Source organism: Zingiber officinale, chromosome 3A (assembly GCF_018446385.1).
Source record: "Zingiber officinale cultivar Zhangliang chromosome 3A, Zo_v1.1, whole genome shotgun sequence".
NCBI lineage: Eukaryota > Viridiplantae > Streptophyta > Magnoliopsida > Zingiberales > Zingiberaceae > Zingiber > Zingiber officinale.
Window position 1 is genome coordinate 124,380,426 of NC_055990.1, and position 16,065 is coordinate 124,396,490.

Here is a 16,065-nt window from a genome sequence, read left to right on the forward strand (position 1 = left end):
TTTAGGATCTTTTTACAAAATGATAGAGATATTGAGAGAGATGTCTTACATATAATACAAGCAGAATGATTGAGATGGAAAAGAGCATTGAACGTTTTATGTGACCGTAAAGTACCTCTAAAACATAAAAGAAAATTTTACAAAATCATAGTTAAATCTGCTATATTATATGGAACTGAATGTTGGGCTATGACTCGAGCACATGAGCAGAAGATGAGAGTTGCAGAAATGAGAATGTTAAGCTAGATGTGTGGACATACGAGAATGAACGGAATAAGAAATGAGAGCATTAAAGGAAAAGTCGGAGTTGCATCTATTGAGGAAAAACTCTAAGAGACACATTTAAGATGATACGAGAATATACTTAGACGAGAAATAAATGCTCTAGTTATATAATATGAAACATGACAAATATACATATCAAATGTGGAAGACGAAAATAAAAAAAAAACTTCATTAACAATAATAAAATATGATAAAATTTATTTAAGTATATATAAGGATATAATAGGAAATATAGTTCAATGACATAAAATGATTTATATAGCCGACCTCACTTAGTATGATAAGATTTAATTATTGTTGAGTTAGATAATTTTTAAAATCTAAAATATTAAAAAAAATTCTAAAGTTTTTGATAGTTATTCTTTAATCTCAATTATTATTTTTATGAAAAAAATTTCAATTTATTTATATCAAAATAAAAAATAAAAAAAAAATTAAAGATTCTTTTATCTATATTTTGGAACTTATATTTGCCAAATTATGCGGGGCATTGAGTTTAAATCGTGGCTTATTATAGGAGGTATAGAGTTAGATCGTTGCACCTGAGGCGCACTATATTACAGAAAGCATTAGTATATACTACTTCGTCGTCCCTTTTCTTCTCTGATCGAAGCCCTAGAAATCGCCATTTCTCGGACGATGTTGAGGCTCGCAGGAAGAAGGCTCTCTGAGCTCTTATGCCGGCCGACGTCGGCCGCCTCCGCCTTCTTCTCGCGCAATCCTATACATGGAGCTGTGGATCCATCCCCAGCCGACGATTGCCTCTCTCGTTTCGCCTATCAATCGCCTATTGTTGGGGCCATCAGAGGTGAAGGCTTCCTCCCCTGTCATCATTTTAAAATCAATTTTAGCGAAAAGAGACATCTTGAATCTGCTCACTGGTGATTTGTAGATTGCTGGGTTCAGGTTCGGTGAAATTAGATTCCCTTGGTATTCCTCTCATGGTTGTCTGTTTTAATTTGTTTCCTTCATTCTTTAGTAAGTAGGATTGCAAATTCGTTGATGCTGGCCCCCATCCCCTATTTTTTTCCTCCGGCGTTCATACTTGCGACTACATCAGTAGACAGGAATTCCTTCATGTGATATAAACTGATGAAAAAAATTGGATTTTTTATTATAGGTTTCTGTCTTGATCGCAACCAACCTCAGGATGCCGTCTTTACTGCCCTAGATTGACAGATCGTGTAGTCTTGTTCTAGTAATTCATATAATTTTTGTCATTTCTTTTTTTGATATTTAAAAAACCTTGAATAGTTTAATCCCCCAATGAGAAAGTTACCTGTTTGAGTGTTTGATTTTGAATATTTCACCAATTACTAGTATTTTCTCTCCTTGACCTCTTTTAATTTTTAATATTTGTTGTTGCAATCAATTTGTGAAGTCAGCCGTTGCAGTTTTGGAACATTTCAATGTTTTGCTCATCTGTATAAATTTAAAGTAAAAAGCTGTATCAGTGATCTTGGTCTATTTTCTTCAGCATTAATGCATTATGACATCCCTTTCAAGATAATCTTTGGATTTGAAAGTTGAAGGAGGAAAAGGGAAAGATTGTTTGGTGCTGTTTCATTGGTTTTTTTTTTTTGCACTTTGGATGTCATATTATAGTACATTTTGTTACTGAATATATGATGTCATTAAGTTGCTACTGAAGCAAGTAAACTATCTGATAAGTAACTATGTGAAATAAATTGGTTCAAACAAATGCTTCTTTGCATCACATTTTGTCTGATTGTTGAACTGATGAAATAATCTGCTTTTCTAGTTTGAATAGTATGCATTCATTTAAACCATCTTCATGCTTTTAGATCTGATCTAGCTGTTGACTTGGTGGAACAGACCATTTTGGTTGCATAGTGAATACAATATTTCAATTGATATATCTATGCCTGATATTGCAACTGAATGCATAATCATTTTGTTGAATATAACATGTGACTTGCATAATTATATTTGGTTCATCCATCAAGTTATCTGTCCATTAACTATCCACTGATTTAATTGCAATATATGGCATTGTTGATATATGTGATTTTGTAAGTTAATTTGGTATTCATACAATAACTATGACCTTCATAACACTTAGATGTATAAATCGTTTTTTAGTCGGCTAGATTCAGCAGTTGTCAATTGATTTGGTAGATTGACCCAGTTCATTTATTTGATTGTGTACTAAAGATTTGTATATCCAATTGCATCATAGAGCACACCTGCATTTATCCTTTTGTGCATAAGACTAGTATGCTATGTTAAAAAAATAATCTAAAAAACTGGGTTCAGTATGACGACTAGAGAAACTTCATTCAGTTTACTCAAATTGGTAAACAGATTATTAGATGACATTTATACTCTCAAACATGGAGAACATTTCTGGAATAGGTTGTTTTGAGTTTAGTCTGAGAAATTCAATCAATTTTGATTACTTGAAATATTTGTATGTGATTTTGCTAAGTAAAATATTAATAATCTGTAAGAGTCTTTGTAGGAAAATTCTAATTGGGAAAAGTTTTATATGATTAATCGATTCCTTTGGAAGTTCATTGTTTCAGTAATTGATAATGAAAATTTTTTCACCAAAGGGAACCATTAAATTAATTTTTTTTTTTCTAAAATCCTTTCAATATCGTGTCTCAAATTTTGCTTGATAGTTAGTGCTCACTCATATGCACAACAACCTATTTAGCCAATTAGGAAGTACACAAAAATTACAAGCTAATTATTTTTGCTCCTTTGGTGTTCCTGTTGTTTTCATATTCCACTTGGATATAACTTTGTTATTTCTTTTGGAAAAAACTAATTACTCTAATCCAACACTTGAATTTATCTGCAATCACACAAAAGTATGTAGTTTAGTGCAGTGTTTGAGGTGCTGCTTGTATCCACAATCCAAAAGATATGGCAAATTTATATGCAACCACAAGCAATGAAATTTGTCAACACGAGGTAATTAATCTTGTGCTGCCCGTATCACATGGGTATTCTTGTGGTTGGTCATGTGTGGTCTTGCGTGTTCATGACCAGAACAGAATGAGACAAAAGGAGTCTGAGTTTGATTCCTTTTATCAATCACGAGGAACGAATCAAAGAAAATGAGTTATAAAATGAGGAGGGTTAAGGATCAACACCAAGCAATGTCGGTGAATGTCGAACAGAGAGTGGAGGGCTACAATGAGCAGTGGCTGGAGGTGTTAGGATTTGGAGCAGCAGTGATGGGAGGGTGTGTGCAGACGAATCAGGTAGGAAGGTATGGTTGGTGTGTTCACTGACAGTTCCTGGGTAAAATCACGATTATCATTTAAAGTGGATTTAAGGATAGTTGGTTTCTAGTTTTAAAAAACAAAAAGAAATGGAGTTAAGGAGATGTGATGGTAAATGTAATAACTGCTTTTTCCTATACATGTAGGTTTTGGATTTGGTGAAAGAACTTAAGAGGGTAGTATAATTTTGAAGTTTGCTATATCTTTTGATTGTTAATACTCAACATGATTGTTAATGCTCATGTTATGAAGACAGAAATAATCAGTTGATTTTTTTCTCTAAGAGTGGGAATAATAAAAGTCAAAATAGTTTTTTTCTTACTAGGAATGTAGATTATGTGTAAAATTTAGGAGATAATACTTGAGAAATGCTTAACTAGTTAACTTGATTGATGGTATTTGATATAGATCTAAGAAAAGGTATGGGAAAAATTTATTAATTTTTGAAGAACTAGATGGGGTTTCAAGGACAACAATACGATAATATTGTTTTTCAAAAATGATAAGGTTTGGAATAAAGAGTTTGATGATATGAATGTTATGTGAACTTATAAGCATGATAAAGTCTAAACTGTATGGGGTGAACAGATTCCAAAGGTTAGAGATAGTAAATGTTGATTTTAGAAATGTTAAATTCATGCAAGATAAAATTGAAAGGTTCTTGCTGACCTAGTGCAATTAGAGAAAGATGATTTTTTGTAAACATTTTAATGAGCATTCTGTAGATAATTTTTTTTAGAGATTGCAAATTATGGTAGATTTAGGGATCGCAAATTATTTATAACATTAGGTTAACTAGGTTAAAGAAACTTTAGGAGAATAAAGCTATGTAAAAGTGCAGTTTTGTATAATGCTCCTATTGAAGTTTGGAAGAGTCTAGGAGATACCGAGATAGAGGTATTAACTAAGTTTTTAATAAAATTTTGAGAATAAAGCATAGTTGTCAAATTGTCAGTCTAACCAATTCGATGTGAGTCGGTCAAGTTTAACTAGGATTAGCAGAAACTGATCCTATCTTGGCTGGTACCATATATTTCTTTGGGAAATTAAATCATGTAGAAAGGATTCTGTTCAACTAGAAGGAATCAAAGGGAAGAATCTGATCTGTTTCCGCAAGCAAATAGATGAGCAGCATTAAAAGCTTATAGTACCTGTTCACATTGCAGTTGGGCGTGAGAAAAATGGGGTGTTGGAAGTTTGTACTGGCGGTTACAGGTATGGTGGTACTGGAGGGACATGTTGCAGGGATGCAAACGAGAAGCAGTGCAGACATGAGTTTGTTGGATTATGAGAAGGGTTCTTGCATAGAAGAAGGCACACCAAGAAAAAGCAGGTGCTGCTCGTGAAGAAGAAGCTGGATCTTTAGGGCATAGCCTTGGTTGTTAAACAGGGAAAGAGTTTTTTGTTTATTGAAGTTTTCTGTTAATAAGTTAAACAATTATTATTATTTTTTTTAAATTTTAAAGCTAAATTAATAAAATTGGTTGTGTGGATAAGTCATAGGTGGCCGAGACATTAAATAAGGTGAGCTTTTTTAATAACTAAGTGTTAGGGTTAGTAATTATAAGTTAAAAGTGGATGGTAAGGACAATAAACTTTTAGATCACTAGTTATAAGTTAAAAATAATGTTAATTATAAATTATTGGGATGAGGAAGTAAAATATAAATTAAAATATTAAATAAATTTATATTTTTAACTTTTATTAATTGTATAATTGTGTTAGATTAATAGGAGTTTATTTTTTATTAACAATTCTATAAAAGTGATCTAGGAAGAAGTGGAAGGGGACTTTTGGGCCTAGTGATTAAGTGCCCCCCTTTAAGCACTTGCTCTAAATGTGGTGTGTGGGGCTATCTTAGCAGAAATAGCGGGAAACCACTTTACCTAATGATTTATGGATTCATGTAGGTGTTATGAAAAGAGTCTGCTTTGGTGTGGTTCATTGAGAAAAAAATTGAGTTAGTTTTCTAATTGGTCCCTTAAAGAAAACCTTAATTTTCTAACCCTATCACTTCCCTCCTGTGTTATATATTCATGGAGAATTTTGAGCGCCTACCATAGAAATTATTCTTAGCACTTCTTTACGAGAGAATAAATGTATGCAATATTGGTTTAATTATAGAACTATCAAGTAGGAGCCACAAAATTTTGAAAGTTTTTGAGAGGTGAATAAGAGATAACTATTCTATAAATCAAATTGGCTTTAGGTCTTGAATATCTAGTATAGATATCTTTTATTAAGTAAAATAATTAATGGAAAAAATACAAAAAAGAGTAGTATTAATCTCATTTAATAGATAATATACCACAAAAGATTCATAAATGTTTCTTTATGATCAAACACATTGGTTTTGTTCTTCTTTATAGCTTGCCTAGCTTGTCTAATCATCCCAATCACCTAAAGAAACCATGCATTTCATATACAATGTTGTTCGTTGTCTTAAACACCTACATGGCTACCTAGGTTGCTAATGAGAACACTATATAATATTAGAAGCTTTTCTATTGTTGATGATTTTAGATTGCATTTACTTATATTTATTAGTTATTTTTAAGGGGAAATGATTCCTCATTAGAAACCCTAGGTACTCCACCTTATACTCCTTACACTATACTTCCTCATAGGTTAGTTTGAACGTATCTTTAGGAATCCAGTTTGTTACAAATAGATTCAATAGTAGGTCTTCCAATGATTTGGTTAGCAAATTTACTAATTAATTATTAGAACCAATAAAAGCAACGTGATGATGTCTTTATATTTACCTTTTTCTCTGATGAAATGACAATCATCTTCTATATGCTTTGTCCTCTTACAAAACACAAAATTTGGGTCACAGGAAAGCTTCATTGGCTACATAGGGGCAAACCTTAGCTCTGCTATCAGATGCTTAACCCAAATGAGCTTACATGTTGCTAAGGCCATGATTCTATATTTCGCCTCTGCACTCGATCTTTGTCACCTTCGTGTGCTTGTTACTTTACTAGGAAACAAGGTTATCATAAGAGAAGACAATAGTCAAATGTAGATCGTCTCTCTGTTGGAAAACCTACCCAATTTGCATTACTAATCCACAACTTGAAAATGACCTTATCACAAAATAAAATACTTTTTCTTGCACCTTCCAGGCAAAGTGCAATTCTCATAGTTGCTATCCAATGGTTTTGACAGGAACTCTTTAGAAAATCATGCTAATCAAAGGATGGTGACTCTGAGATTGTTCATTTCATCTATCAACTTTCTATACTTTCCCATGAGTTAGTGGCTCTTCTTGTCTCTTATTAATATGACACTAGAATTTATATGATTCTCTATAACATTTAATCCCTAGTATGTTTGCCTTATCATGTATATCCAATATATACTTGTGCTATGGGATATATTTATAGATAACAACATCTATATCAAGAAAATGCTAAAGGTTACCCAAGTAGTTTGAAATTGTCAGTGTTCCACCTAGGCATTGCCTAAGCGGGAGGCGGGCATAAGCCGTACCGCCTCAAGCAAAGGCAGTGCTTTCCTTCCGCCACGCTGCACTTGGAACCGCCACCGTCGTTATCGCTGCAGTCGTTTCACCATTGCGACTTGTTCGAATGCATCGCCTGTGCCCGGCGATGCATTGCCTGAGCCCGACGACGGGCTCGGACGTGTTGCCCTCCCAACGATGTGTCTTGACATGTCGCACGATCCGGGTGACACGTTGGACTTGTCGCTGAGCTGAAACAAGGTATGCAGTTTAATTAATTTTTATGTTAATAATTTTAATCAACGCTTCGTTATAATTGAGATAATTTAAATAGACTTAATTAAAGTCTAATAAAATTATTCCATTAATTTAATTATATATATATATTTAATTTTTTAAAAAATATTTAGATTAAATTTTTTATTTTTAATTAATATATTTTATTAAAAGTAAATATAGGAATAACGACTATTTATAATATTATATATAAAAAATAGTAAAAAAAATTCAATCGATGCCTAGGCAGCCGAGGCAGTAGGCGGTCCCCGCCACTGCTTATCGCCATTTATAACACTGAAATTGTTCATGAAAGCAATATTTCAATTTTACAATTTTGCTGGAGTCTTACATAATAAGAAGAATGCATCTTATAGATTTAAAATGAGTATGTATTTCACTCGTTCATGCTTGAATTCCCAAAGTAAGCTCTCTAAGATTGCTTTAGGTCATACAAAGACTTCTTTAGATTATGCACCAAACTAGCCTCTTTGAATGACAAACACCGGAAGTTGCTCTATATCTTACTATTTTATTAAAAATCTCTCCCTTTTACTAACTAATTTTGGTGAAGCCTAAAATGAATTTACGTTAATATCCTTTTTTCTATTCACACTAAAAATAATTCCAAGCTTTATTAGTAATTCCACAAGCGAAACAATCAGTGATCTAGAGTTCGAGACTTAGCTGCGGCAAATTATTATGAATTTTTCTCATCATTAATTTTCTTTGATTGTTTTATATAAAAAAAATATAGTTCTTTTTAGTCCCACATCTTAGAATTGATAATACCATGATCAAAGAAGCTTTTATAAATATTTTAGGCCAACAATATTAAAAAAGTATATTTTTCTTAGTTTTTTTACTAAGATAAGTATAATATCAAATTAAATTAATTTTTTTCATAGGGAAGCCATAAGGATGACACTCGAAAATCCAAACAATTCGGATTTTCAAAGACCCAAATAATTCAGATTTTCAAAAGTCAGGTACTTTACCCTAATGACTACTAATGACTCTACTTTAGTATTTTAATGCTAAAATGCTTTAATTAATATAATTTCATTATAAAGGGTCAATGTGATTTCAATGTATTATATTACACACGCGACGCGTGTGCACGATCACTAGTAGACTTTAAAAGATCTGATATGGAGTAGCAGAGCCTAGAGTTTTGTGACCATTTTGATTGGCGACCATGATAAACTTTGAGAGACCATAATTTTTGACTCGGGTTGGGACCATTTTGATCGGCGGTCATGATGAACTTTGAGAGACCATAACTTTTGACTCGGGTTGAATCACAGGACACAGTATATCAAATCGAAGCTCGTTCAGAGATCTAGAATTGGTTAATGCATGTAACCCGTAACAGCCATTCCAAGGCCCAAAAAAGCCTTTTCGGGGACTCCAAAGAATTTTAGTTTTTTAAAGGTTATTTGTCTTTTATATTGTTAGGTTTTTGAGACTATTTAAACTATTTGTTTAGCTGATGTTAGGGTAGTTGTTTTGATCAATAAACTTTTTTGAAGTTTCTTTTTTTCGAAATGGTGAGTTTTTGGATGCCTATTTTATTGGTATTATGCTGAATCAACATGTCTCTAGAAGATTATTTTCGACGTTCGTGTTCGAATCAATGATTCAATAGTTTCTGCTGCATCAAGATCACTACGAAGATAAACATTCTTTATATGAAGTTGATGAAGAAGCTAGTGAAGGATGACAATTTAAGAGAGGAAAAGGCAAACTGAAGTAACCATGGCTATTTGAGAGATTGTATCTAGGTTGTCAACACCATAAATTTGAATGTGTCTCTTTAACACTAGGCGACCTTTAAGTAGTTAATAGTACCATTGAGAGAATACTTAATGGAGAAAATTCATCTGCAATCTATGGCAGACTTCCTTGGACGAAGAGAACTACCTCTTAATTACCATTGTAGAGAATTCATCTTATCAATTATAGCATGTGGTCACCGTAGATTTGAAAGTGCCTTTGAAACATTCTTGAGAACTGGCTGGTGATAAAGAAGGCACAAAGCTAGAATAGTTGAGTAATAGCAAGTAATAGCTATGAGACATAAAATGAGAAAGTTGGTGAGAAGTGGAACATTGATGAGTTCCTTTGCAAAAAACATTGGAAATGTTCAAATCAAAAGGGGATCTAAAATGACAACACAATTTTAAAGTGAGAGTCTCAAGGAGTTGCTGGAGTGTCTTTAAGGTGCAGACATTGATTGTACTCCTCTATCGGGGTGTTGTCTCAAGTGGTCAACAATAGTAGAGGGTGGAGGGAGGTTCATAAATGGAGGTGGAAAAAATAATTCAGTAGGAACACAAAAGTAAGAACGAGAAGAATATTGTGCACTACCTCCAATAAAGATGAGGTAGAGCAAAAGAAAACAGTGGACTTTAAAAAAGTAACATCTTGATAGATTCAACACTGTGTTCCAAGAGAGTAACAACGGTAATCTTTTTATAACCTACCATAACCAAGAAAGGTGCACGTGACTTGGAGACAACTTATGCTAACTAAGGGAATCTAACTGAATAGAGCAAGCGCATCCCTAGACTTGTAAGATCTTACATTGTGGTGGAAGAAAATATATAATATATTGTGGAAGGAGAATAATAAAGAAAATATATTCATAAAGAGTAGAACATGATATATGAGTGATAAGATAATAGACAATGAGAATAACATCACCCCAAAAAGAAAAAGGGTATCACATGAGGAGTAAAGTTTATTAATCTCAATACCAATTTGTTGTGTTATAAGGAGATGAGGATGAATGAAAAATATTAACTCAATGATAAAATATATTAAAAAGAGAGACAAATATTTCTTGGCATTGCTATTTTTTTTTTAAGTTGGCATCAGGTATCCAGTTTACGTCGACTAATCCTGGGATGACCGACCTTGTCCCATGGAAGTTCCCATAGGCCATCAAGATAAATCAGGGAGCGCTCGTAGCGGGCGGCCCATTAGCCCAAAGTTCTTAGATCAACCGCTCATTAAGGTAAATTCATCCGTTAATTCACCGAAGCTGGGACAAGCTGGGACTCGATCCTTAGATGTTTGGAAATTGAGAAGGCGCTGCACCATTGCCCCGGGGGCAAAAAGTAAACTTCTTGGCATTGTCATTAAGTAGACACTTGATGACAATGCTAAATTGATTTTTAATTTAAGTATAACAGGAAGGTAGATAGAAACAAGTTTCGTATGGTCTTTCATAAGAAAACACTCATTTGAGAGTAATCATCAATAATAAAATATCTAAAACTAAAAGTAAAGTTGATTCAACTTGAACTCAAACATCCTAATTAACTAAAGCAAATGGGGCAAAAACCTACTTATGAATACTACTACTAGGAAAAGGTGACCTAGTAGTTGAAGATTGGAAAGATTGGGAAGTATCTAGTCCAAGTTTCAAAAAGAAGGATGACTAAGATTATTATGAATTTGGAGAGGTGAAGACATAGGAATAAGTTCCATTGATGAAGACTACTAGGAAAAGGTGACCTAGTAGTTGAAGATTGGAAAGATTGAGAGCTATCTAGCTCAAGTTTCAAAATGAGGGATGACGAAGATTATTATGAATTTGGAGAGGTGAAGACGTAGGAATAAGTTCAACTATGCTGTCCGATATGGTATGAGATTTCAAGCCATGGATATAGCAATTCAATTGTTTAGTATTTATATTGATAGATAATAAATTCAAAGGAAGCTTAGGAATATATTATATTGAGGATAAATGTATCTTTCGTGACAAGAGAGCATCTCCAACGCCCTTAATGGATGAGTGAAATCCTTGGCTATCATGACTTTGCCAACTCATAAGGGTGGTGTGAGGTTAGAGGAGTATATGGTACCAATGATATGTTTAAAAAAGTCTCCATGGATAGATGAGGTGACCAGCTGGGATATAACATTGACATCAACATGGAGCCTAAGAAGCCTCGAATACTCCTATATGGAACAACAATAATTAAGTTAGATTAAGTAGAGGTAGAGTTAACCTTTTTCCTTCACCTTTTTCCGAAGTTGAGAACATCTTGTTCCACTTTGGATAAATACATACAATGTAGTGCAAAGGGTATTTGCTTTTGCCTCTTTGCTTAAAATTCTAAAGAATTGTATTCTAGAACATTTTACATGAGATGGATAACTATTTTTGCAACTGCAAGTGAGGTGCCCTTGGGGGGCCTCGATGTCAACTGTTGGAGGACAAAGATGGAAGAGCAAGAGATGACAGTGAAAGTAGAGCCTAACACAAGCTTGTGAACTAGGGAAAAAGGAGGTTGGACACTTTGTTGCTTGATGCTGGACCGACTTGAGAGATGCAGGGCCAAGAGACAACAGTTTAAGCAGGCTGGATGCTGTTCGTTTTCTCTTGGAGATGGGACATGGAAGCAGTTGCAAAGAAGGCAATGAAGGCGGGCAGGCTTGGTTGCTGCAGTGGAGATGGTTGTGATGGCTAGGGCATCCTTAAAGCAACATGAACAGGTGGATTGACATGTGGAGGAAGACACCCAATGAAAATAAATGCATGAGGCACATGTGATTGAGATGCTATGGCACATGGAAAAAGGGACAAGGGCCTGTGAAAGTGCAGTGGCGAAGTAAGGAAAAGGAAAGAGGGATGTTATGGAAGGTCACTTGAGGTGAGCAACAGAGTTGCAACAATGAGAAAGGCGTAGAATGACTCTCATGACCTTATTGCCAGACCGAGAATGAATTTAGCTTAGGAAGAAGCTGGTGGCTCTTATACCATTTTAAGGTGAAAATGGTTCCTTGTTAGGCAGCCCCTCCACCTTTTATGTGTTATAATGAATAAGGAAATATTACAAATGAGCCCTTTACATATTTACCCCTTACATATTTACATATTTACATATTTGCTCTTTTCACATAATAACTATATGTTTTTGACTTTATATATGAGGTACATTTATGTAGTACATGTAAATGACTTGTTAACATTTACGCGTGTGTTAAATTTCTCCTAGGCATGCACAATGCCTATGCCATGACCTCTTAGCGGCTTTCATGAGCCAGCTGCTTTTATAAACATTGTGACTGCTTTGATTACATGGAGTGGTCTATAGAACTGAGCCAATATGAAGGCAACTTCTGCTTCCATTTGCACCTTTTTGCACTGTCAGGTGGTCAAGTAAGAGCAAACTTGGTCAAATCTAATGCTAATCCAGATTCAAAACGAAAGAAGTGTCTGTTGTCTTATAAATATGGTACAATGAAGTTTTACCATATTTGTGCTGAGATGAGGCATTGGTCAATATTCGTTTGTAGAAATGAGCCAATATAAAGGGAACTTCTCCTTTCATTTGCACCTTTTTGTACTTCTTCGGATGGACTAAAATAAGACCAAACCTAGTCAAATTTAGAGCTAATCCAGATTCATACCTACAGAATGGTTTGTTTTATCTTGTAATCATGGTGGCAAAAGGCGAATACGCTCGCCCCCGCCAACCCGTCCCAGGCCAACACAGAGGAGGTAAATCACGGGCGGCTACTAGCCTTTGGAATAGTGACTAGCACATAAGGGAGGCATTTACCTCGGGTTGTTTTATCTTGTAATCATGGTGCAATGTGTTGTGGTGAGATTGAGCAACTAAGTGATCAGCATCCTTGGGAAGTTGGTCAATAATTCACATATTAGAAGCATCAAAACGTGTAAAAATATGGCAAACTTGGTCAAGCCTAAACTTAATCAACCTTTATATCCAAAGAGGCTTGTGTTTTGTCTGGTCAACTTGATTCAATAATGTTTAATGCTGAGTTTGAGTAACTTAATATTTAGCATACTTGGCACTTTTAGTTGATTATATGATTCATATATTATGAGTATCTGTAACATGATAAGGATTTTTGTGTTCATTATCATTAGATGTATGTTGGACTGAACATTGATGGGAGCCAATTGTTTGCTTTTGTTTTGTTCTTATCAGGTTTTGTTCAGTGATTTAGTATAATTTAGAAGGAATTTTACACTTGATGCCAGGATCAGATTAAACAATGCATTCAAGAATTTACTGGAATATGAAAATGGTATTGCAGTCTGCAACTTAAGTTTAATGTGGCTACTGAGGAAATTACAAGAGCTACACCAAAGTTGTATTGGTTGGGCAGGGAATGGAAACTTTTATATAGCAGTCATATCTGTCTACTAGACTGAGTCTCTTGGAACTTCACCATCCTCATATGATGGGTCCTAACTCCTTCCTGCATTGCCATTCTGTGCAATGGGCAATACTGTTTGAGTATATTGCCATAACTTTTCTTAAGAAAGTATATTCTTAAAATATTCATCATCATTTGCCTCAACTATTTGGGCTATGCTGCATGGATATTCTTCCATTGAGCTATATGCAAGTCTGTATGATTAAAAATTTTCATATTTTAGAAATTAAACCTAAGTTATTCGTTTTTAAAAGAGTTGATCTTTATTCTCTGATATAACTTATGCCCTATGAATCAATTGAGGCATTTATGTTTCTCTATTTGTCAGAACCTAGTTAGCAAAACTGTCATTAACTTACTGCTTTCTGTAGCCTAATTTATTTAATGCTAACAAATCTGTAGGATTTGCTTCCGAGCCACTTATCCCTAGGCATCAAGATTTGGGTTTAGTGGATCTTCCTGCTACTGTGGCTGCTCTGAAGAATCCAAGCTCAAAGATTGTTTACGATGAATACAACCATGAGCGTTATGCACCAGGTGATCCAAGCAAACGAGCATTTGCATACTTTGTATTGACCGGTGGGAGATTTGTCTATGCTTCATTGCTTCGTCTCTTGATTCTCAAGCTTGTGTTGAGCATGTCTCCTAGCAAAGACGTGCTTGCTTTGGCTTCCTTGGAAGTTGATCTCTCCAACATAGAACCAGGGTCTACAGTGACTGTGAAGTGGCGTGGGAAGCCGGTTTTCATTAGACGTCGTACAGAGAAAGATATCAAACTGGCCAACACCGTTGATGTGTCATCTCTTCGCGATCCTCAGGAGGATGCAGATAGAGTTAAGAACCCTGAGTGGCTAATTGTGGTTGGTGTCTGCACTCATCTTGGTTGCATCCCACTGCCTAATGCTGGGGATTTTGGCGGCTGGTTCTGTCCTTGCCACGGTTCCCATTATGATATCTCAGGTAGGATTCGGAAGGGTCCAGCACCATTCAACCTAGAAGTACCTCAGTATACCTTCTTGGAGGAAAACAAGTTGCTTATCGGTTGACCCTGAGTTTTTATCTACACTCTTCCCCAAAATATTTTGGTTGATGAATGTTTACTGCTTGAACTCCTGGCAGTTGGATTCAAATAATTCTATTTCCCATGGAAATTTGGTGTGTATTGAAACAACCTTAAGTAGTATTTCACCATCTTGTTTCAGTCAGCAAAATCTGGATGAATGCTGTTGAATTGACTATTGTTTTTTATCTACCTGGTTAACATGCTACCCTGTTGATATCATCAAAAAGATTGATCATTACTATACTGTTTATGCTTTTTAATGTTCACTGATGGTTTTTGAGTCATTTTAACCACATTTACCAGCACTGTGAGTATGAAGAACTCTATTCTGTAATATTGGATTAAATTTATGCTCTAAGCTCATGAGCTATCATTACTATACAAGACATGGTCAGTTAGGTGATCATATTTTACTAATACTTGTTTAGCTGATCAAATTCTAAATTTTGAAAATTAAGAATAAGATTTTGTTTAAAATCCTGCAAAATTTGTAAGCATCAGATCACAAGGTTTTCTAAAGATTCTTTAATATTGAGATTGTAAGTGTGTCCTAAAATGGCTGCCAATGGATTTTAATGGCTTATCTTTGAATCAATTCCCCCTTTTTTACTTTAAAAAAACACAAACAAAACAATATTAAAATGCCCTACATCTCTACTCTCAATATTAATAGGCCATCAACTAGTTTTGCTTCGACACAACTTGGCAGTCTTAGCCAAATTGAAAACTAAGACAAGTATTCATTCTTGTAGGAATACATATCATATTTTTAATGACCAATGCAAACCAAGTAGGACAATCGTATACTTTTGAATAAGACTATTTGATGGTTAAATAATTCTTCTCAAAACTACTGAATGATCCTTCACAGTTTGAAAATGCAAAGGCCAAATATGGTCTTCCAATAGACCTAATTACAAATTAATTTCAGTTAAAATTACTTGGCCATCCCAAACAACACATTTTATTTAAGATTTAACCAAAATAAGTTTTTTTAATGAGTTTTTATATGAAAAAAATGGATAATTGATTTGGAGCGAAATTTGATATAACTGATTCCTAGAAGCTAAGTTAAAACCTGAATACTAGATTGTTCAAGGTGACTCAAAGAAGTATATGTATTTGGCAGAGCTAGATTTTTTTTTTTTGCACATCTTTACTCTCTATGGCGTTTAAGTTATGAACGTATCTGTTCCTACTCATTTTTCACTCTTTCTCACCCCCACATACATAATCCAAGCCATCTAGTCGAACAATTTCTCTCATCCACTCTCATTGATCTCCCCTTGACAATTTAGAATATGCCACAAATATAATTTTTCAAAAAATTCAAAATTTATAAGTACTAATGAACTACTCATGTAAATTTATAAAACGCTTTCATGAAACTATTTGAATGATTTATTTGATGAATGCTTATCCTTGTGCTAATATCATTGTGTATTCTAGTTCCTTAACAATTTGCAAAACTTCAAACACGATTCTCTAATCGACCCGGACCCTACACAATTTTATATTAA

At 34.4% G+C, this 16,065-nt stretch overlaps 1 protein-coding gene across 1 annotated transcript; it reads left to right on the forward strand.

Annotated features, from left to right (window-relative positions):
* The first annotated feature begins 831 nt into the window (after positions 1–831).
* On the forward strand, positions 832–14,788 carry LOC122052387 (cytochrome b-c1 complex subunit Rieske-4, mitochondrial-like). Its single transcript, XM_042613884.1, has 2 exons — positions 832–1,093; positions 13,885–14,788. The coding sequence occupies exons 1-2, from the start codon at positions 925–927 to the stop codon at positions 14,526–14,528; spliced, it is 813 nt and encodes a 270-aa protein (XP_042469818.1). The 5' UTR covers positions 832–924; the 3' UTR covers positions 14,529–14,788.
* The last annotated feature ends 1,277 nt before the right edge of the window (positions 14,789–16,065 follow it).

Coding starts and splice junctions, on each gene's coding strand:
- LOC122052387 (XM_042613884.1), top strand. CDS start 925: ATGTTGAGGCTCGCAGGAAGAAGGCTCTCTGAGCTCTTATGCCGGCCG. Junction 1,094..13,884: donor TATTGTTGGGGCCATCAGAG/GTGAAGGCTTCC, acceptor ACAAATCTGTAG/GATTTGCTTCCGAGCCACTT.